The sequence below is a fragment of the Rattus norvegicus genome, chromosome 8 (assembly GCF_036323735.1).
Source record: "Rattus norvegicus strain BN/NHsdMcwi chromosome 8, GRCr8, whole genome shotgun sequence".
NCBI classification, from domain to species: Eukaryota; Metazoa; Chordata; class Mammalia; order Rodentia; family Muridae; genus Rattus; species Rattus norvegicus.
Genome location: NC_086026.1, coordinates 31,334,567 through 31,357,410, shown reverse-complemented (window position 1 = coordinate 31,357,410; position 22,844 = coordinate 31,334,567). Strand labels below are relative to the sequence as shown.

The 22,844-nt window shown below is 40.0% G+C and overlaps 1 protein-coding gene across 2 annotated transcripts in view; it reads left to right on the top strand.

Annotated features, from left to right (window-relative positions):
• Dpy19l2 (dpy-19 like 2) overlaps window positions 1-18,961 on the top strand; it is a 119,233-nt gene extending 100,272 nt beyond the window's left edge. For both annotated transcript variants that reach the window (XM_235972.11, XM_006242722.5), the window contains 5 exons: window positions 533-652; window positions 1,510-1,684; window positions 10,310-10,409; window positions 12,079-12,204; window positions 17,772-18,961. In XM_235972.11, coding sequence (XP_235972.6) covers window positions 533-652; window positions 1,510-1,684; window positions 10,310-10,409; window positions 12,079-12,204; window positions 17,772-17,922 — 672 coding nt within the window. In that variant the 3' untranslated portion in view covers window positions 17,923-18,961. The remainder of the gene's footprint in view (window positions 1-532; window positions 653-1,509; window positions 1,685-10,309; window positions 10,410-12,078; window positions 12,205-17,771) is intronic.
• Window positions 18,962-22,844: the final 3,883 nt, after the last annotated feature.

Here is a 22,844-nt window from a genome sequence, read left to right as displayed (position 1 = left end):
GGTTAAACTAGGATAGAGTATGGATTAGTAAAAATCCTTAGACAGTTCTACTTGAATGCTTTTCTGGCTTGTGTGCTGCTATGATTTCTCTTATCCGAAGTACACATGTATACATGAAGCTTTTGCATTTTATCCCCTCCTTGTTCAAAGCCTTTCCCTCTTTAAAGTGGTGTCTTCTCCGTGGCCTTTCACACTTTCTGGGCTGCCGGGCTCATCCCCCTCCTCCATTTCCTTGTCCATTGTTCTCGTTACTGTCTAACCGGTTGCAGTTTATCTATGTATGGTGCCTACCAGTGCCGCTTCCTAACTAAATGTGCTAAGGTGTGGGCCTTGCGAGGACCTCAGCATTCTGTCTGAAGCACTCAGAACAGTTCCTGGCACGGATTATTTAATCACTAAATCATAGCTGAATGGATGGATGCATGCATTAGCGTGCTGAATGCTATGCTGGGAAAGCAGAAGAAACATTTTACCTGTGTCTGTTAATTTATACGTGGGCGAAGTGCAGAGGTCACTGCTTTGTGTCTTGCAGTTGATTTTCCACGCCTTGCAGTTGCTGGCATTCATGGGTCTTGCCATCTTAATCATGCGGTTGAAGCTGTTTCTGACACCTCACATGTGCCTTATGGCTTCCTTGATCTGCTCCCGAAGGGTAAGCCACCATCCCTGAGTGACTGTTACTATAACAACTAAAGCAACTGGCCTTGGAGCTGCCCTGGCTTTGCTAAGTCATCCAAATTCTGAAAGCAGCCAGTGCTCTCAGCAAACTGTGCCCAGAGACTTTAAATGCCAGTTGTTGATTCGCTGTTAGCAAGAAAGTGGCTTTGGAAAAATCCCGATAGACTCCAAATGATGTTTCTGGAGAGAGCAATTGGGAATTCAGCCCTGCTGCTATCATCGTGTCTACAAATAGAGACTTTTAGCCTTTAAGTCTGTACAGTTGTTTCTGGTCCGCCCAATACCCAAACTGCAGATTTCCCATGCTGAAGAGGTCCCTGGTGGTCCTGCTTGAATAAAGAATTTCTAAAACAAATTCTTTCTATTCTGGCATTCCTCCCTATATAGTTTAATGGATACATAAACTAGCTAGAGAGCTACATAAACTAGACAGACACTCAGTAGAGCTAGCAGCCATTTTCCTGAGAGGAGCATACAGGTCAATGCTAGTGGGTTTCTTCTGGCTATTCAAGCCATCATAAAAATCAGCCAAAAGTTAAAGTTTTCAGCTTAGCATATTTCGAGTTGCAGCTCACTAATTCTAATGTCTGGCTGAGAGTCCGTACTGGAAAGACACCCAGTTCTTTCAGAAACACAGAAACCTTGCGCGTAACCAGGTCTAGTAACTGAAGAATGTTGATGGTTTGCGAGCGGCAGATGGACATACCATGCATCTGTGTACTGAGCCACAGGGTTACCCACTTTGGATTCAGTAGGAAGGTGAGAATGTAGTTGTGATCCGAGTCTTATATTTCATATAAGAAATATAAATAAATGGTCTTTTTATTTCAGCTCTTTGGCTGGCTTTTTTGCAGAATTCATTTTGAGAATGTTGTCTTCGGCATTCTGACAATGATGTCAATACAAGGTTGTGCGAACCTCCACAACCAGTGGAGCATAATGGGAGAGTTCACTAACTTGCCTCAGGAAGAGCTCATACACTGGATCCGGCACAACACCAGGCCAGGTGAGCTGCTACACATATGTACTATAACATACATGCATATGTTTGCCTATTCGTCATGTACAGCTAAGCATAGCATCTGTGCACATATGTGTGTATGTATGTGGATATGTATGTGTGTATGTACGTGGGTGTGTATGTGTGTATATGTATGTATGTGCGTGTATGTATGTGTATGTATGTATATGCATGCATGTGTGCATGTATGTATATGCATGTATGTATATGCATGTATGTATACGTATGTGTATATATGTATATGTATGTGTGTATATGTATATGTATGTATATATGTGTGTATGTATGTATATGTATGTATGTGTGTATGCATGTATGTATATGTATGTGTGTATGTGTGTGTGTATGTATGTATGCATGTATGTATGTATATGCACTAGTGTTTGTGCATGTGTGCGAGAGGCAAGTGGGTATGGGGCATACGATTCTGACTTGCAGGTGTTTGCCTTTTGACTACATTATTTGACAACGATCTGGGAGAGATACACATTCAGTAGGAATTACACTTCAATCTTGAGTTGTGATCTTTTACCAGACCTAGCCATGATGCTGTCATGATGCTAGAAGTCCCAGCATGCCTCTTCCTCACTGAAGATACGATTGAGATTCTGCACTGTTCTATGCCCTTAGTATTTATTGACATGCTTTCAGAAAGTTGTATTTAGAGTGTTTATTTCAGTAGATCTAAATAAAATACCATATGTTTCTGACCAATTTTTATAAAAAAATCTCTACAAATGTATTAACATTTAGTGTATTAAAATATCAAGAATTAAGCTTTTGGCCATATAGTTGACTTTGATTTAACAATATTTATGGTTAAATTTGATTGTTGCATTCAATTTTATAAAACCATGCTTGATCCTTGCCTGGTACCATGGCCCATGCTGTGCTCTGAGATTAGCTGCTGCCAACGGCTGTACCACTTAGCCTATATGGCGAGCTAGCTTCCCCAAGCCGCCCCAGTCACACTCAGTTCCAACAACCACCAGCTTGTGTTTTTCCCAAGAACTCCACCCATTCCTCTATGGCCCATACCTCTGTGCCTATTCCTCTGGCTCCCTGCTTTCTTCTCATGCCCACCTTAACTGTGGATGGAAAACACCAGACAGCCTTAATATTTAAAACTAGCCAGATAGCTCAATGGTCGGGAGAAGAATCTATTGCTCTAAACTCATTAGCTATCCTATATCAGAATTCTGCTGGCGGCAGTCTGCCATTGGCTCTAGTTGTCCCCAGGCCTTACATAGTTTATGCTCCTCTCCCCAAATCCTGGCTGAAAAGTGTCCTCTCTCTCCCTCCTTCCCTCCCTTCTTGCCTCCCTCCCTCCCTTTGATCCCCCCTCCCCTCTCCCTCCCTTTGATCCCCCCTTCCCCCTCCCTCCCTTTCCTCCTCCAGGGACCTGGAAATTCCATCTTTTTCTTTTCACCCAGAGATTGGCATCAGCCATCTTTATTGACACAATCAAGACCCAATTAGGGAAATGACACCTTCACCTACATTTATTCCTCCGAAAATGTATACCACAAGTAATGAATGATTCGAAGAGCTAGAAAAACAATAAACATGTTGTGAGTCTCCATGTGTTTTCTGGGAATTAAACCTGGGTCTTCTGCAAGAGACCACCGTGTTATCTGGCCAGTTCCTAAATTATAAATATTGAAATATATTTTCTTCTAACAAAATCCACATGACTATAACTCACCACTACAGTAACAAAAAAATCATTTGAAAAAATGTATACCACGGCATTGGGTTTTGACATTGTTCACAGTAAGACAGGATCTTTTTCCTCTTTCTAGTTTTCTTCCTGTAGTACTGGTGAAGCAGTTAAGGTGAATTTGGAAATGTTTCAACTGCATAGTTTTGGCAGGCCCCTTAGCTTTGATACCTCTGAGCCTATTTCTACACAATAAGAAAGACAGAAAATTGAGACAAGCCTGGGAAACCAGAAGAGACTGCTCCCTGCACACACATCTCGGACGCCAGAGGAAAAAGCCAAAGACCATCTGGAACCCTGGAGCACTGAAGCTCCCGGAAGGGGCGGCACAGGTCTTCCTGGTTGCTGCCGCTGCAGAGAGCCCCTGGGCAGCACCCCACGAGCGAACTTGAGCCTCAGGACCACGGGTAAGACCAAATTTTCTGCTGCAAGAAAGCTGCCTGGTGAACTCAAGACACAGGCCCACAGGAACAGCTGAAGACCTGTAGAGAGGAAAAACTACACGCCCGAAAGCAGAACACTCTGTCCCCATAACTGACTGAAAGAGAGGAAAACAGGTCTACAGCACTCCTGACACACAGGCTTATAGGACAGTCTAGCCACTGTCAGAAATAGCAGAACAAAGTAACACTAGAGATAATCTGATGGCGAGAGGCAAGCGCAGGAACCCAAGCAACAGAAACCAAGACTACATGCCATCATCGGAGCCCAATTCTCCCACCAAAACAAACATGGAATATCCAAACACACCAGAAAAGCAAGATTTAGTTTCAAAATCATATTTGATCATGATGCTGGAGGACTTCAAGAAAGACATGAACACACTTAGGGAAACACAGGAAAACATTAATAAACAAGTTGAAGCCTACAGAGAGGAATCGCAAAAATCCCTGAAAGAATTCCAGGAAAACACAATCAAACAGTTGAAGGAATTAAAAATGGAAATAGAAGCAATCAAGAAAGAACACATGGAAACAACCCTGGATATAGAAAACCAAAAGAAGAGACAAGGAGCTATAGATACAAGCTTCACCAACAGAATACAAGAGATGGAAGAGAGAATCTCAGGAGCAGAAGATTCCATAGAAATCATTGACTCAACTGTCAAAGATAATGTAAAGCGGAAAAAGCTACTGGTCCAAAACATACAGGAAATCCAGGACTCAATGAGAAGATCAAACCTAAGGATAATAGGTATAGAAGAGAGTGAAGACTCCCAGCTCAAAGGACCAGTAAATATCTTCAACAAAATCATAGAAGAAAACTTCCCTAACCTAAAAAAAGAGATACCCATAGACATACAAGAAGCCTTCAGAACTCCAAATAGATTGGACCAGAAAAGAAACACCTCCCGTCACATAATTGTCAAAACACCAAACGCACAAAATAAAGAAAGAATATTAAAAGCAGTAAGGGAAAAAGGTCAAGTAACATATAAAGGGAGACCTATCAGAATCACACCAGACTTCTCGCCAGAAACTATGAAGGCCAGAAGATCCTGGACTGATGTCATACAGACCCTAAGAGAACACAAATGCCAGCCCAGGTTACTGTATCCAGCAAAACTCTCAATTAACATTGATGGAGAAACCAAGATATTCCATGACAAAACCAAATTTACACAATATCTTTCTACAAATCCAGCACTACAAAGGATAATAAATGGTAAAGCCCAACATAAGGAGGCAAGCTATACCCTAGAAGAAGCAAGAAACTAATCGTCTTGGCAACAAAACAAAGAGAATGAAAGCACACAAACATAACCTCACATCCAAATATGAATATAACGGGAAGCAATAATCACTATTCCTTAATATCTCTCAATATCAATGGCCTCAACTCCCCAATAAAAAGACATAGATTAACAAACTGGATACGCAACGAGGACCCTGCATTCTGCTGCCTACAGGAAACACACCTCAGAGACAAAGACAGACACTACCTCAGAGTGAAAGGCTGGAAAACAACTTTCCAAGCAAATGGTCAGAAGAAGCAAGCTGGAGTAGCCATTCTAATATCAAATAAAATTAATTTCCAACTAAAAGTCATCAAAAAAGATAAGGAAGGACACTTCATATTCATCAAAGGAAAAATCCACCAAGATGAACTCTCAATCCTAAATATCTATGCCCCAAATACAAGGGCACCTACATACGTAAAAGAAACCTTACTAAAGCTCAAAACACACATTGCACCTCACACAATAATAGTGGGAGATTTCAACACCCCACTCTCATCAATGGACAGATCATGGAAACAGAAATTAAACAGTGATGTCGACAGACTAAGAGAAGTCATGAGCCAAATGGACTTAACGGATATTTATAGAACATTCTATCCTAAAGCAAAAGGATATACCTTCTTCTAAGCTCCTCATGGTACTTTCTCCAAAATTGACCATATAATTGGTCAAAAAACGGGCCTCAACAGGTACAGAAAGATAGAAATAATCCCATGCGTGCTATCGGACCACCACGGCCTAAAACTGGTCTTCAATAACAATAAGGGAAGAATGCCCACATATACGTGGAAATTGAACAATGCTCTACTCAATGATAACCTGGTCAAGGAAGAAATAAAGAAAGAAATTAAAAACTTTTTAGAATTTAATGAAAATGAAGATACAACATACCCAAACTTATGGGACACAATGAAAGCTGTGCTAAGAGGAAAACTCATAGCGCTGAGTGCCTGCAGAAAGAAACAGGAAAGAGCATATGTCAGCAGCTTGACAGCACACCTAAAAGCTCTAGAACAAAAAGAAGCAAATACACCCAGGAGGAGTAGAAGGCAGGAAATAATCAAACTCAGAGCTGAAATCAACCAAGTAGAAACAAAAAGGACCATAGAAAGAATCAACAGAACCAAAAGTTGGTTCTTTGAGAAAATCAACAAGATAGATAAACCCTTAGCCAGACTAACGAGAGGACACAGAGAGTGCGTCCAAATTAACAAAATCAGAAATGAAAAGGGAGACATAACTACAGATTCAGAGGAAATTAAAAAAATCATCAGATCTTACTATAAAAACCTATATTCAACAAAACTTGAAAATCTTCAGGAAATGGACAATTTCCTAGACAGATACCAGGTATCGAAGTTAAATCAGGAACAGATAAACCAGTTAAACAACCCCATAACTCCTAAGGAAATAGAAGCAGTCATTAAAGGTCTCCTAACCAAAAAGAGCCCAGGTCCAGACGGGTTTAGTGCAGAATTCTATCAAACCTTCATAGAAGACCTCATACCAATATTATCCAAACTATTCCACAAAATTGAAATAGATGGAGCCCTACCGAATTTCTTCTACGAAGCCACAATTACTCTTATACCTAAACCACACAAAGACACAACAAAGAAAGAGAACTTCAGACCAATTTCCCTTATGAACATCGACGCAAAAATACTCAATAAAATTCTGGCAAACCGAATTCAAGAGCACATCAAAACAATCATCCACCATGATCAAGTAGGCTTCATCCCAGGCATGCAGGGATGGTTTAATATACGGAAAACCATCAACGTGATCCATTATATAAACAAACTGAAAGAACAGAACCACATGATCATTTCATTAGATGCTGAGAAAGCATTTGACAAAATTCAACACCCCTTCATGATAAAAGTCCTGGAAAGAGTAGGAATTCAAGGCCCATACCTAAACATAGTAAAAGCCATATACAGCAAACAAGTTGCTAACATTAAACTAAATGGAGAGAAACTTGAAGCAATCCCACTAAAATCACGGACTAGACAAGGCTGCCCACTCTCTCCCTACTTATTCAATATAGTTCTTGAAGTTCTAGCCAGAGCAATCAGACAACAAAAGGAGATCAAAGGGATACAGATCGGAAAAGAAGAGGTCAAAATATCACTATTTGCAGATGACATGATAGTATATTTAAGTGATCCCAAAAGTTCCACCAGAGAACTACTAAAGCTGATAAACAACTTCAGCAAAGTGGCTGGGTATAAAATTAACTCAAATAAATCAGTTGCCTTCCTCTATACAAAAGAGAAACAAGCCAAGAAAGAAATTAGGGAAACGACACCCTTCATAATAGACCCAAATAATATAAAGTACCTCGGTGTGACTTTAACCAAGCAAGTAAAAGATCTGTACAATAAGAACTTCAAGACACTGAGGAAAGAAATTGAAGAAGACCTCAGAAGATGGAAAGATCTCCCACGCTCATGGATTGGCAGGATTAATATAGTAAAAATGGCCATTTTACCAAAAGCAATCTACAGATTCAATGCAATCCCCATCAAAATACCAATCCAATTCTTCAAAGAGTTAGACAGAAAAATTTGCAAATTCATCTGGAATAACAAAAAACCCAGGATAGCTAAAGCTATCCTCAACAATAAAAGGACTTCAGGGGGAATCACTATCCCTGAACTCAAGCAGTATTACAGAGCAATAGTGATAAAAACTGCATGGTATTGGTACAGAGACAGACAGATAGACCAATGGAATAGAATTGAAGACCCAGAAATGAACCCACACACCTATGGTCACTTGATTTTTGACAAAGGAGCCAAAACCATCCAATGGAAAAAAGATAGCATTTTCAGCAAATGGTGCTGGTTCAACTGGAGGGCAACATGTAGAAGAATGCAGATCGATCCATGCTTATCACCCTGTACAAAGCTTAAGTCCAAGTGGATCAAGGACCTCCACATCAAACCAGACACACTCAAACTAATAGAAGAAAAACTAGGGAAGCATCTGGAACACATGGGCACTGGAAAAAATTTCCTGAACAAAACACCAATGGCTTATGCTCTAAGATCAAGAATCGACAAATGGGATCTCATAAAACTGCAAAGCTTCTGTAAGGCAAAGGACACTGTGGTTAGGACAAAACGGCAACCAACAGATTGGGAAAAGATCTTTACCAATCCTACAACAGATAGAGGCCTTATATCCAAAATATACAAAGAACTCAAGAAGTTAGACCGCAGGGAAACAAATAACCCTATTAAAAAGTGGGGTTCAGAGCTAAACAAAGAATTCACAGCTGAGGAATGCCGAATGGCTGAGAAACACCTAAAGAAATGTTCAACATCTTTAGTCATAAGGGAAATGCAAATCAAAACAACCCTGAGATTTCACCTCACACCAGTGCGATTGGCTAAGATCAAAAACTCAGGTGACAGCAGATGCTGGCGAGGATGTGGTGAAAGAGGAACACTCCTCCATTGTTGGTGGGATTGCAGACTGGTAAAACCATTCTGGAAATCAGTCTGGAGGTTCCTCAGAAAATTGGACATTGAACTGCCTGAGGATCCAGCTATACCTCTCTTGGGCATATACCCAAAAGATGCCTCAACATATAAAAGAGACACGTGCTCCACTATGTTCATCGCAGCCTTATTTATAATAGCCAGAAAATGGAAAGAACCCAGATGCCCTTCAACAGAGGAATGGATACAGAAAATGTGGTACATCTACACAATGGAATATTACTCAGCTATCAAAAACAACGAGTTTATGAAATTCGTAGGCAAATGGTTGGAACTGGAAAATATCATCCTGAGTGAGCTAACCCAATCACAGAAAGACATACATGGTATGCACTCATTGATAAGTGGCTATTAGCCCAAATGCTTGAATTACCCTAGATCCCTAGAACAAACGAAACTCAAGACGGATGATCAAAATGTGAATGCTTCACTCCTTCTTTAAATGAGGAAAAAGAATACCCTTGGCAGGGAAGGGAGAGGCAAAGATTAAAACAGAGACTGAAGGAACACCCATTCAGAGCCTGCCCCACATGTGGCCCATACATATACAGCCACCCAATTAGACAAGATGGATGAAGCAAAGAAGTGCAGACCGACAGGAGCCGGATGTAGATCGCTCCTGAGAGACACATTCAGAATACAGCAAATACAGAGGCGAATGCCAGCAGCAAACCACTGAACTGAGAATAGGTCCCCTATTGAAGGAATCAGAGAAAGAACTGGAAGAGCTTGAAGGGGCTCGAGACCCCAAAAGTACAACAATGCCAAGCAACCAGAGCTTCCAGGGAGTAAGCCACTACCTAAAGACTATACATGGACTGACCCTGGACTCTGACCTCATAGGTAGCAATGAATATCCTAGTAAGAGCACCAGTGGAAGGGGAAGCTCTGGGTCCTGCTAAGACTGAACCCCCAGTGAACTAGTCTATGGGGGGAGGGCGGCAATGGGGGGAGGGTTGGGAGGGGAACACCCATAAGGAAGGGGAGGGGGGAGGGGGATGTTTGCCCGGAAACCGGGAAAGGGAATAACACTCGAAATGTATATAAGAAATACTCAAGTTAATAATAAAAAAAAAAAAGAAAGAAAGACAGAAAATTCACTAGTTACCCTACAAGCCAAGTCACTGGATCCCTGTACAAACATGTACGTGGAGTTGGTGAGGTAGCTCCATGGGCAAATGCACCTGCTACATGTTCGTGGAGTTGGTGAGGTAGCTCCATGGGCAAATGCACCTGTTACCGAACCTGAGGCTTGATTGAGATTCCCAGACCTCATCTGGTAGGGGAGAGTCAATTCCCAACAATTCTTTACTCTACATGTGGTCCATGGTATACATGTGTACAAATACACACACATACACACACACACATACACACACCTGTGCATGCACACAAACACCAAATAAATCATTAAGTGTAAAATGAAATGTAAAAGTATGTGTATAGCTCCTAGCACAGGAAAGCACAGGTTAAATATTCAGAAGACAAACGATAAGTATTGAATAGGTAAGATACCTAAATCAGGCCCATTAATGTAGGATCTTGGATTTTTTCTTAATTTAAATTCAAATTTTAGGGGTACATTGAACTTTTTTATTTTTTGGAAATGTTTTGTTAAAGAATGTTATCTTGTTTCCCAGACGCTGTCTTTGCAGGCGCCATGCCGACAATGGCAAGCATCAAGCTGTCTACACTGCATCCGATTGTGAACCACCCACACTATGAGGATGCAGACTTGAGGTGAGCAGTCCCCTGCATCCATTGGGTAGAATTTTCAGTACTTACTAGTGGCCCTAAGAAAAATGAAAATGTTTGTTTACACACACACACACACACACAAGCACACACACACAAGTACATACCTGAGCCACACATATATACCCACAAAAAATGGTTCATGTGTATGGGGGATTAGATGTGTCTGAGAGAGAAAGGAGAGAGAAGAGAGAGAGGGAGGGACGGGACGGGAGGAGGGGGAGAAAGAAAGGGGGAAGGTGTGGGTGGGAGGGGAAGGGGTAAGGAGAACACATACAGAGGTGCTGAGACAGAGACGCATACCCTACCAACCCCAACTACCACACATACAGAAAGGGGCGGAAGGGAGGGAGGAAAGGAAGGAGGGAGGGAAGGAGGGGAGAGAGAGAGAGAGAGAGAGAGAGAGAGAGAGAGAGAGAGAGAGAGAGGCATAAAACTCAAAAAAGTCAGAAGCTAAATAGATTTGATTTTAGCCACATTTTGCCAGCCTCTCTCTCAACTTCATAAAATTCTCTGCCTGATTTAAGAAATATTTCAGATCTTTTCAATGGTTAGTGAGTAGTTTATTTTCCCAGATAAAGATTAAAAATAATAAATGGAATTTGCAATAAAACGTTTTTTAAAATTACAAAACTTCCTATCTGATTAAGTAAAAATTCTACTTTCCTTTTATAACTAAAACTTCTGTTTACCTCAGTGTGTGTGTATGTGTGTGTGTGTGTGTGTGTGTGTGTGTGTGTGTGTTTGCACATGTCTGTGAACCAGAGGTCAATGGTGGATGTATTTTCTGATTTCTCCCCACCTTATTCTTGGAGACAAAGTCTGCTTAACATAGTATTCAGCTAGGCTAGCCAGAGAGTTTCTGGGATCTGCCTATCTCCTGTTCTCCCTGCTTGGGTCGCAGATGGGAGCTGATATTATTGGCTTTGGGTGTAAGGGACCTGAATCCAGTGCAGCAGGTATGGATTTAAAAATGATTTAAATCAGTTCTGTCATTTGTTAAAAGAATCTTTTTCTTTTAATTTTTGTTACACTGCTAGAAGAAATAATTTTGATTTATTCAAAAATTTCTGTCCAGTTCTTGTGATTGAACATCCCAAGCAACATTTAGTTCGTTCAGGATTTTAGCAGCCTTCTAGTGTGCCACATTTGATTGTTCATCCTGGCATTTCAGAATTTTCTGTGGTGCTTTTCCTATCCATGGTAGTATCCTGGATGCTCACTGCTAAATACTCCCGTGGCAGTATTCCACCTCAGTTTGTCTGTTTTTAGTTTTCAGAGAGGAAATTATTCACCAAGATTCATATTGTCACAACTCCTAGCCTTTAGGTGACAGAATTACATTCTATAATAGATTGCTTTGTGGACTATATGAAGTGAACTTTACAAGCTGAATTATCATCTGACCAGCCAGTACAAATTATCTACATATTTATCTTAGATATAACAGGCTTCAAACTGCTGTAAAATTCAGTATATTGAAGATAGAAATAGACACATGTAAATCAATCTCTCAAAGCAATTGCATAATTTTTGGTCATATCCAGCTTCCAATTGAGGGTTAAGGTATCAATTTGCTAGAAAATCCTCTTTAACATATTATTTATCTTAAAAATAGGTTTGTAATTGTTGTTGTTGTTGTTTAAATTTAAAGGGCTCGAACAAAAATAGTTTATTCTGCATATAGTCGAAAACCTGCAGTAGAAGTGAGAAATAAACTGTTGGAATTACACGTGAATTATTATGTTCTAGAAGAGGCATGGTGTGTGGTGAGAACAAAGTGAGTATCAACAACATAATGTATAATATGGTATATTGTTAGGTGAACTGAGTACTAATAATATTATGTATAATTTGTGTATTGTAAAGCAACAGAAGCCTCACTTCATTCTGTACCGATACAGGACTGCTCCGCAGAAATCCGGATTCCTGGTTTAGATATATCTCATTGACATATGACCACTGCCATGTAGAGAAGTTAAATTTCACTGTCTTCCCATAATACTTATAAAAATTACATTTTAATATCTTAGTTTTCTTATGACCTTTAAACTTACTTTTCATAGGTTTATGGAAGCATAAATTATATAAAGACTAAGGATGTAGGGCATTGTTTCGGCACAGGCATTTATCATGTAATACTTAAGTCAGGTTAAAATATCTATTGGAAATGTATGTTCTTAATTTTTTACTTTGCAGCATTTTTCTTTGATGTCTAAAGTATAAGTGAATTATATTTATCTGCTACTGTTCCTCAGTTATACCGGATATAAGGCTTAAAATTTCTCGTAACTACAGATTGCATAGTAAGTAAAAACATTATAAATACTTCGAGATTTGTATTTCCAAAATTAAGACAAAATAACGTGTTCAAGGGATTCTTTAGGTTATTATTTAGATTTCTGGCAGAGATCTCAACAGATCCAGGCAAGTAAATTGCCTATAACAAAAATGCCATTCATCAGTCAATAGATCAAAAATAGGTCTCAGTGTCATTAGAATGTGTTATTTAAGGTGCCCACTTTTCAAGCCACACTTGTTAGTCCTGCACATGGTGTCCAACACCCTTGAAATAGGAAGTTAGCAGTAACTGATTCAAAGTACCTAGGTGTTTGTAAGCAACCGGAGCAGTGGTTCTTGCCATGTAGGTGGTGAGCCCTTTGGGCACCAAACAACCCCTTCCACAGGGCTTGCATATCAGATATGTATATTACAGCTCATAACTAGAAAAATTATAGTTATGAAGTAGCAATGAAATAATTTCATTTGGGGAGGGGGCGTCACCACAGCGTGAGGAACTGTATTAAAGGGTTGCAGTATTAGGAAGGTTGAGAACCTCTGATAAAGGGGAGTCCATATTCATTATCCAAAGGATTAATAAAAAGAACGGGGCCAGGGATAGAGTTCCAAGGTTCAGCCCTCACCTGGTATGTGCAGGGTCCTGGCTTCTTTTCGGAAAACGGCAAAAGTGGGCCATGGATTAAAGAAGAACGTTCTGTGAGACCAGGGAAAGATACACCATCTCAATGGAGACAAACCAACCTCATTCGGGGACTTTAGAGGTGCACACAAGAGTTCAAATAAAGTATTAACAAAAGAGCTCTAAACAGCAAATTAGATAAGATACAAGAAAAAACAAAAAGCAGTGAATTTGAAGTAGATCAAGAAAAAGCACTAATCCACACAGGACTTATTATCTAAATTGTTTTTTTAAGGACAAATTGCAGAGATCTCCACAATAACTGAACATGGGGGCCACAGCTAGGACAGAGCAGGAGACTTCAATTATAGGAAAGAAAAGAAAGAGAAGAGAAGAGGTAGAAAACAGCAACCCAAGACCTGTCTAAGTCTCTGAGGTTGGAGAAAGCCACTGAGAAATCCACTGCTAAATTCAACAAATCCATTAAGGGCAAAACCAGAGAAAATTAGGGCAAGGCACATGCAGCCAAACAGAAAGATCAGGTGACGATGCCCTGAAGAAAGGAGAGAGGCAAGTGCACTGCGAGGAACACCAACTTCTCACATGGAAGGGCCAAGCCAGCTGATGTGAGAACAAGCCAAGTGGTGAATGAAGAATTCACAGATTGTAGTCAGCAAAAGTCTACATGTATGAGAGGGTCACTTGACCATGTTCAGGTCGGCAGAGGGGCTAAGTGGCCTCCTGCAGGCCAACTTACCACAAGGAATTCTAAATATTGGAACCAAATGGAGATGAACATACACCGAACAAAAATAAGCTACCCAACTGAAATGTCCATAGAACATGATTCTTCTCAAAATCCTAATGCAACATAGACAATGGGATAAAAATACAGATCTGAAAATATATACATATATGTTCACATGTGTGTATATGTGTCTGTGTGCATGTATTTAAAACAATTGGAACTATATTCCTTGACAGCATGGAATTAAATTAGAATTAGTTAATAGCAAGGAAGCTCCCTGGATAATATATAAATAATTATATTGTAGATAATGTAATTAAAGATCAATCATAAAATGTAATTAAAGATCAATCATAAAATCACAGTGGAAGTTCTAAAATGTTCGAACTGAATAAAAATGAACACAGCGTGTCACAGCCTGTGGGAAACACCACAGCAGACTAATAAAGGACTTTAGATTTAAAAAGAACTCTTAAAACAGAATAAGAAAACAATCCACTAAATAGACAAAATACTTAGATGCTACAACAGGAAATACATAAGTGGTAAAGAATTATATAAAATATGCTTTATGTTACTATTCATTTACAAAATGTATGTTAAACCTACAAGGAGATACACAACCTCTAGAGTTGACAGAGAAACTGACTGGCCCAAGTGTCGCTGAAATGAAAGCATACCTACTATTCTTCCATATCGGCTGAAGGAATAAAATGTGGTACAAACCATGTAATGACCGAATTTTACAGTTTCTCATGAAAGCTGACACCTACTCTGCATATTTGTTTAAGATTAAAGAAGGAATTTATTGGGGTGGAAGTGATGGTTCAAGAGTTAAGAGCAAATTTTCTGCTCTTGTAGAAGACCTGAATTTGGTTCTCAGCAGCAAGGTCATGCAGTTAACAATCACCTGTAACTCCAGCTGCAGGAGATACGATGTCTTCCTCAGGTCTTCACAGGCACCAGAACACCGCCCCCCCCCTCTCTCTCTCACACACACACACACACACACACACACACACACACACACACACACACAAAACCTTAAAATATAAAGCATTCATCTATTCTTGAAATTGCATTCAGTTATTCATATCAGCTTTGTTTTAGTAATCTCAACCTAGGAATAGTTCAAATATCTACTAACAGGTGAATTAATTACTAAGACATATTGTGAGAATATTTAGAGAATGAAATAATACTCACCAATAGGAATGAAGGAGCCCTCGACACCTACAATGAACATAACAATTATACTTAGGAAGATAAGCCAGACAAAGATAAAAATAAAGCAAGAATTCCAGAAAATGCACACAAATCTCCAGTAACGGGAAGGTGTGCCGTTGTGTTTGAAAAACACTGATAGAAGAGAAGAGTGGAGCTATGGAGAGCAAAGGTCAGCTGTGGGAACAAGCAAAGTGCCTTGTCCTTACTGTTGCTCCACAGGGACATACATGTATTAGAAGGCAACAGACTGTAATTTACATTTATCGTATACCGAGTAATTATTGATCATTTTTGTAATCTAAAGTCTAACACAGCTAATAAGATAGGAAAACTCCCCATACCTCAAGTGTAAGAAACAGCACAAAATTTGGCAAACAAGATATTTTGAATGAGTTATATAAATACTAAAATAACTGAAATTATGAGGACTGTTAACACCCATGTTTATGCAAATGAGGAACAATTTGAACTCATATACATTGTTTGTAGAAATAAAAAAAAATGCAATTCCTTTGGAAGATAATTTTGAGGCTGCTCATCAAACTTACCACTTATCACTTACCACTCTACTCTACGTCGTGGCTTGACGTCTGCCTGGAATTAGTTTACTGAACTCTCATGCTGATGGTACGCACCGTCACCAAGACTGCCAGTGCCGAGGATGGTCGGTAATTTGAAAATCAATAAATGAACTATGGTACTTCTATGCCATAAAATACTAGTTAGGGGTGCAATGGGCAGCAGTACTTAAAAGAAATACAGTGTTCTAGTTTCAACTTTTGTAGTAAAATAACCAGAACAAAAGCAAATGACGGATGGAAATGGCTTATCTGACTTATAATTCCAGGTCACAGTTGACCACACACGAGGGAAGTCAAGGCAGGAATTCAGGAACCTCAAGGCAGTCTTGCCTGTCACTACATACATTAGTACCTTAAGTATCTCACTTCACAACAGAGACTATGGCAGAAACCATGGAGGATGTTGCTCGCTGACTGGCTCAGCTAGATCTGTATAAATGTTTTCAAAGGTTGCGCATGTGTGTGTCTGTGTCTGTCTACTTGTTTCTGCATGTGTGTGTGTCACATATTTGTTGGGTGTCCATGGAAGTTAGGAAAAGGCATTGGATTCCCTATGACTGAAGTTACTTGCCATTGTGAGCCGCCTGAGCGTGAGCCCCCTGTCAGAGCAGTTTGTACTCCCAACCTTTGAGTCATTTCTCCAGCCCCTTGGCTAGACTTCTTAGAGAAATGAACGCCACCTGCAATGGAATTCACGCTCTCCACAGTGGCTGGGCCCTCTCACATCAGTTAACAATTAAGGCAATCCCCATATACATGCCCACAGGGCAACTTGATGTCTTCCTCATTCCTCAGTTGAAGTTGTCTTCTTAAGTGTTTCTGGGTTGTAGTAACTTGACAGGTAAGCTCACCAGGACAGACAGTATCTAATGGTATCAACACTACAGTATTCCTAGGGTTGGAGAGATGGCTCAGTGGTTAAGAGCTCTGACTGCTCCTCCAGAGGTCCTGAGTTCAAATCTCAGCAACCACATGGTGGCTCACAACCATCTGTAATGGGATCTGATGCCCTCTTCTGGTGTGTCTGAAGACAGCAACAGTGTACCCACATACATAAAAGTAAATAAATAAATCTTAAAATCAATCCCACGGTATTCTAAGATAAGAAAGCCAGAAATGAAAAGTTTAGACAATGTATTTGCATGGAGTTGTAAATGTTCCAGTGCAGAAAGGAGACCCAAGGGTGCAGAAAGGAGACTGGAGGGTGCTGGGCCATGTTTTGGGAAGAAGATTGACCACAAGAAGGGCATGGGGGGCATGTTAAGTGGTAGGAATGTCTCTGTATCAGTTGTGACGTTCCTTACATAGAGTCAAACTTTATGTAGGAAGTGTCAGGATTTTTGTGTTGTACTTCAACACATACATTAAAAATTTGTTTCCAATGTGGAGTTATTCTCTAACAGGATATGTTAGCATCCTTTTATAGACACCCTCAAAAAGGAAGCATTCAATAGAACAACTTAGCTTAAGAATGTCTGTTCTCTGCCTTGAATATGATTGCCTACTGAATCAGGGCTCTTCTTTTTTAAAAAATAAGGATGTCCAAAGGAATTTTAATTAGCTCTCTAATTTCTCTCATCCTACTACAAACAAGTCTCATGATTGGATGAGAATAGTGACCAGCAAATGTAGTTGTGTTTCATCTGGAGGTAAACTTTCTCAGATCTGTATTTCTGACTCCACACCTTACAGTTTGCACGTGTTGACTGGGGCTAGAGGCGTATCACGCTTCATTTCGTTTTACTCTAGGTGTTGGATTTAACGGTTTCTCAGGTTTTAGATTTTTTAAGTAGTTAAGTTAACCAGCCTCTGGAATGTGACCATGTTGTTTTATTTAATATAACTATTCATCTGCTTGTTTTGTCTTTCAGACCTGGTTGCAGTATGCTTGAAATCTGGGACGTGGAAGACCCGTCCAACGCGGCTAACCCTCCGCTCTGTAGCATCCTGCTCAAGGATTCCCGGCCATACTTCACCACAGTGTTTCAGAATAGCATGTACAGGGTACTGAAGATCAACTGACATCAAGGAGCCCCGACAGTCTGCAGTGCGAAGGCGTATGTCCAAAACGGACACTTCCAGCCTCATTTACAACAATAAGAACCACAAACTTTACTAAGAGACACTTTAGAGCCATAAACAATTACTTAAATTTCTCTGGTTACTACTAATGATAAATTACTGCATTGTTTACATTAAATGCCAGTCTGTCAGGCTTACCTCATAAATGATTAAGTCATCTTCTATCTCATTAACATATGTTCATTTTAGAGTTCCAAGGGAACATGTATAGAAAATATCAATATAATTTTAGAAATCAAAGTAATTCCCTTTCAGTCCAGCTAGGAGAGTTGCTTCAGGTTTCCCTCGTACCTATGGGTCAGCCCAGACCCTCTGAGCCATGGAGAAGAGCACAGGCTCTGAGAAACCTAATGGTGGTTGTAGCCTCACTTATTTTTAGTTTATGATGAAGATGGGATTGCTTTATAAATTTTATTTCCCAATAAAAAGCTACCTATCAAAAATGCTTTGAAAATCGGTAAATTACCTTGAAGACAAAGTGGGGCCATCAAAGAGTAAAATTGTCTATTTTTTTTTAAGATGAACCTTAAACATGCTAGATGTTTGCATATGCATCTGCTCCGAGTTAAGCACCGTGGAGTTTTTATACTTATATTTTCCTTGTACTTTTTGGTCAGCCATAAAAGATGATTCAATTCCATAGGTTATATACATATAATTACTTACAGTAGGTGAGCAATTATATTCTAACTATAGTTGGAAAACATTTTAATGCTGAACACAAAATAGCTAATAAAGAACGCTGTATTTTAACATTTGCAAGTCATTTCTTTTCTGTGTGGAGCAAAGACAGGAACAGATATAACAGTCATTAAAAAAGTAACATGCTTTGGACAGTGTCACCAGAGGGATATTTTAAAGTAATTATCAGAAGTCAACAGAAGTGATGTTAACCCATAAAATGCTCCATGCACATAATTCTGTCCCATGAACTTTTGTTATCTTCATGTACAATGCCTATTAAATCATTTTAAATGTCCTCAAAGGCTGCATTTTCTTCTGTTCTCATTCTTTATGAAACATATATTTTAAGTTTAAAGGAGCCTTGAAACCACAGGTTACTGGGCGTATTAGGGTTATGTTGACACTGATCTTCTTTAGCCATTAAAATCATTTAGTATGGTCTCACCATAAGACAATATACTGTGGTAGAGAAAGTGGAGAATATGAAGTAACATAAAGAGGTAAGTCTGAATCCTGGTTCCTTCATATGTGTTGTATTACCTACCATCCATTCAAGAAAAAGGTGCTTATTTTATGGTAAGTCCTCGGTAAGCATGCTGGTGTTATCCTGTGAAGTTTTGTTTCTTCAGGATAAATTAGAATGCTATCTAGTTGCTGGGCCAATGATCACCAATTAAATACTGCTAAAGTACTTAGTGGGTATAAGAACACTGCCAATATTACTTCTTTCAACTCCCTTCTCCTGGCCCACCAAAATAATCATACCAGAAATAGAAAACTTCAGATTTAGGTAAGCCCATCTCAGAATTCTCCATGGCTGCATGGATTTGGTGTGAGCAAATAGGAATACTGGACTTCAGCTCACTTTCAATTCTTAAAGCAAATCTTAAACAAATTAAGCTGTTTGCTCCATATCTGCATGTTTTAGCACAGATGTTTTGAAAGTTGAAGATATATGTGAATGCTGTGAGATAAACAATGGGCAGATCCTCCTCCTGGGCAGAAAACCATTTCCTTCTCACTTCCTACAGTCATGTTTGCACCATGGCTGAAGTGAGCTTCACACAGCTGTCCGCCCTCATCCAGGCCCCAGAGTGATGTGTGGCCCCAATAAACAACAAATAACACTTACACTTCCCCTTTCTGCTCATATCCCCAGATGACTCATTCTGGCTCTCATAAAATTGGGCTTTTATTTGGTTTTATTTGCATATGAGAGAGAAAGTCTGTTAATGATAGGGAATTTAAGAGCTATGGGAGCATTCAGAGGGCTCTACTAGATAGCTGTTGGCTTGTTGCCTCCCATTACTCTAGTTTTTTGTTTTTCTTTTCTTGTTGTTGGTTGTTTTTGTTTTCTTAACACTCTGAGAATAAGCTTTATTAATTACTTTTCCAGAAAATAGATTCAGTAAATACAGCACTTTAGGAACATACTTGTGCTGCTACACAAGTCTTTCAAGTTTTCAAGGGCTCTTCAGTGATGCTGATCAGAAAAATCTCTCATCGGTGGAATTACTTCTCCAGTCTCCAGAATTGTATTGCATGAAAATATTCTAGGCTTCATGTCAACAATGGCATATGGTGAGATGGAGCCTGAACCACACTGATCCCGGCCCACAGCTCCCTGCTCCCAAACCCTGTGGGAGAGAGAGCTCATCGCCCAGACAGGTGGGCACTCATGAGACTGCAGGACTGGAGAGACCATCAATACTGCCCACCCCTGCCCACATCCCTGGCCCAAGAGGAAACTGTATAGGGCCTCTGGGAACCGGAAGATAGGGGCACTCGAGGGGCAGGTCCCCTGCAGTCCCAAAAGGGCCGGACCAGAAGGAACCCTGTCAACAGTTCTCTGCACACAAATCGCGTGGGAGGGAGAGCTTAATCTTCAGAGGGGCAGACACGCCTGGGAAGCCAGAAGAGACTACACTCTGCCCACATTTCTGACTCCAGAGGAAAACACCTAACACCATCTGGAACCCCGGTGCACGGGGGCCCTGGGAAAAGGCGGCGCAGACCCTCCTGGATGCTGCCTTCACTGAGAGCTCAAAAGCAGTCCCCCAGGAGACACTTCAGCCATGGGACCACAGGTAAGACGAACTTTTCTGCTCCAAGTGACCTGACTTGTGGACTCAGGACACAGGCCCACAGGAACAGCTGGAGACCAGTAGACAGGAAAGACTACACACCCGAAAGCAGAACACTCTGTTCCCATAACTGGCAGAAAGAAAACAGGAAAACAGGTCTACAATGCTCCTGACACACAGACCTATAGGACAATCTAGCCACTGTCAGAAATAGAACAAGGTAAAACCAGAGACAACCTCATGGCAAGAGGCAAGAGCAGGAACCCAAGCAACAGAAACCAAGACTACATGGCATCATCAGAGCCCAATTCTCCCACCAAAGGAAGCACTGAATATCCAAACACACCAGAAAAACAAGATCTAGATTTAAAATCACATTTGATCATGATTGTGGAGGACTTCAAGAAAGACATAAAGAACTCCCTTAGAGAAACAGAGGGAAATAATTAAACAAGTAGAAGCCTATAGAGGGGAATAACAAAAATCCCTGAAAGAATTCCAGGAAAACACATCAAACAGGTGAAGGAATTAAAAATGGAAATAGAAGCAATAAAGAAAGCACAAAGGGAGACAATCCTGGATATAGAAAACCAAAGGAAGAGACAAGGAGCTATAGATACAAAGCAACACCAACAGAATATGAGAGATAGAAGAGAGAATCTCAGGACCAGAAGATTCCATAGAAATCATCGACCCAACTGTCAAAGATAATGTGAAACGGAAAAAGCTACTGGTCCAAAACATACAGGAAATCCAGGACTCAGTGAGAAGATCAAACCTAAGGATAATAGGTATAGAAGAGAGTGAAGACTCCCAGCCCAAATATCTTCAACAAAATCATAGAAAACGTCCCTAACCTAAAGAAAGAGATACCCATAAACATACAAGAAGCCTACAGAACTCCAAATAGATTGGACCAGAAAAGAAACTCCTCCCATCACATAATAGTCAAAACACCAAATGCACAAAACAAAGAAAAAATATTAAAAGCAGTAAGGGAAAAAGGTCAAGTAACATATAAAGGCAAACCTAACAGAATCACACCAGACTTCTCACCAGAGACTATGTAAGTCAGAAGATCCTGGACAGATGTCATACAGACCCTAAGAGAACACAAATGCCAGCCCTGGTTACTGTATCCAGCAAAACTCTCAATTAACATAGATGGAAAAATCAAGATATTCCATGACAAAACCAAATTTACACAATCTTTCTACAAATCCAGCTCTATAAACGATAATAAATGGTAAAGCCCAACACAAGGAGGCAAGGTACACCCTAGAAAAAGCAAGAAACTAATCGTTTTGCAACAAAACAAAGAGAAGACAAGCCCACAAACATAATTTTCACATCCAAATACGAATATAATAGGAAGCAACAATCACTATTCCTTAATATCTCTCAACATCAATGGAATCAATTCCCCCCCAAAAAAGACACAGATTAGCAAACTGGATATGCAATGAGAACCCAACATTTTGCTGCCTAGAGGAAACACACCTCAGAGACAAAGACAGACACTACCTCAGAGTGATAGGCTGGAAATCAACTTTCCAAGCAAATGGTCTGAAGAAGCAAGCTGGAGTAGCCATCCTAATATCGAATAAAATCGATTTTCAACTAAAAGTCATCAAAAAAGAAAGGCACTTCATATTCATCCAAGGAAAAATCCACCAAGATGAACTCTCAATCCTAAATATCTATGTCCCAAATACAAGGGCACCTACGTACGTAAAAGAAACCTTACTAAAGCTCAAAGCACACATTGCACCTCACACAATAATAGTGGGAGATTTCAACACCCCACTCTCATCAATGGACAGATCATGGAAGCAGAAATTAAACAGAGACATAGAGTGAGAGAAGTCATGAACCAAATGGACTTAACAGATTCTTGTAGAACATTCTGTCCTAAAACAAAAGGATATACATTCTTCTCACTACCTCATGGTACTTTCTCCAAATATGACCATATAATTGGTCATAAAACAGGCCTCAACTGATACAGAAAGATAGAAATAATCCCATGTTTCCTATCAGACCACCACAGTATAAAGCTGGTCTTCAAAAACAATAAGGGAAGAATGCCAACAT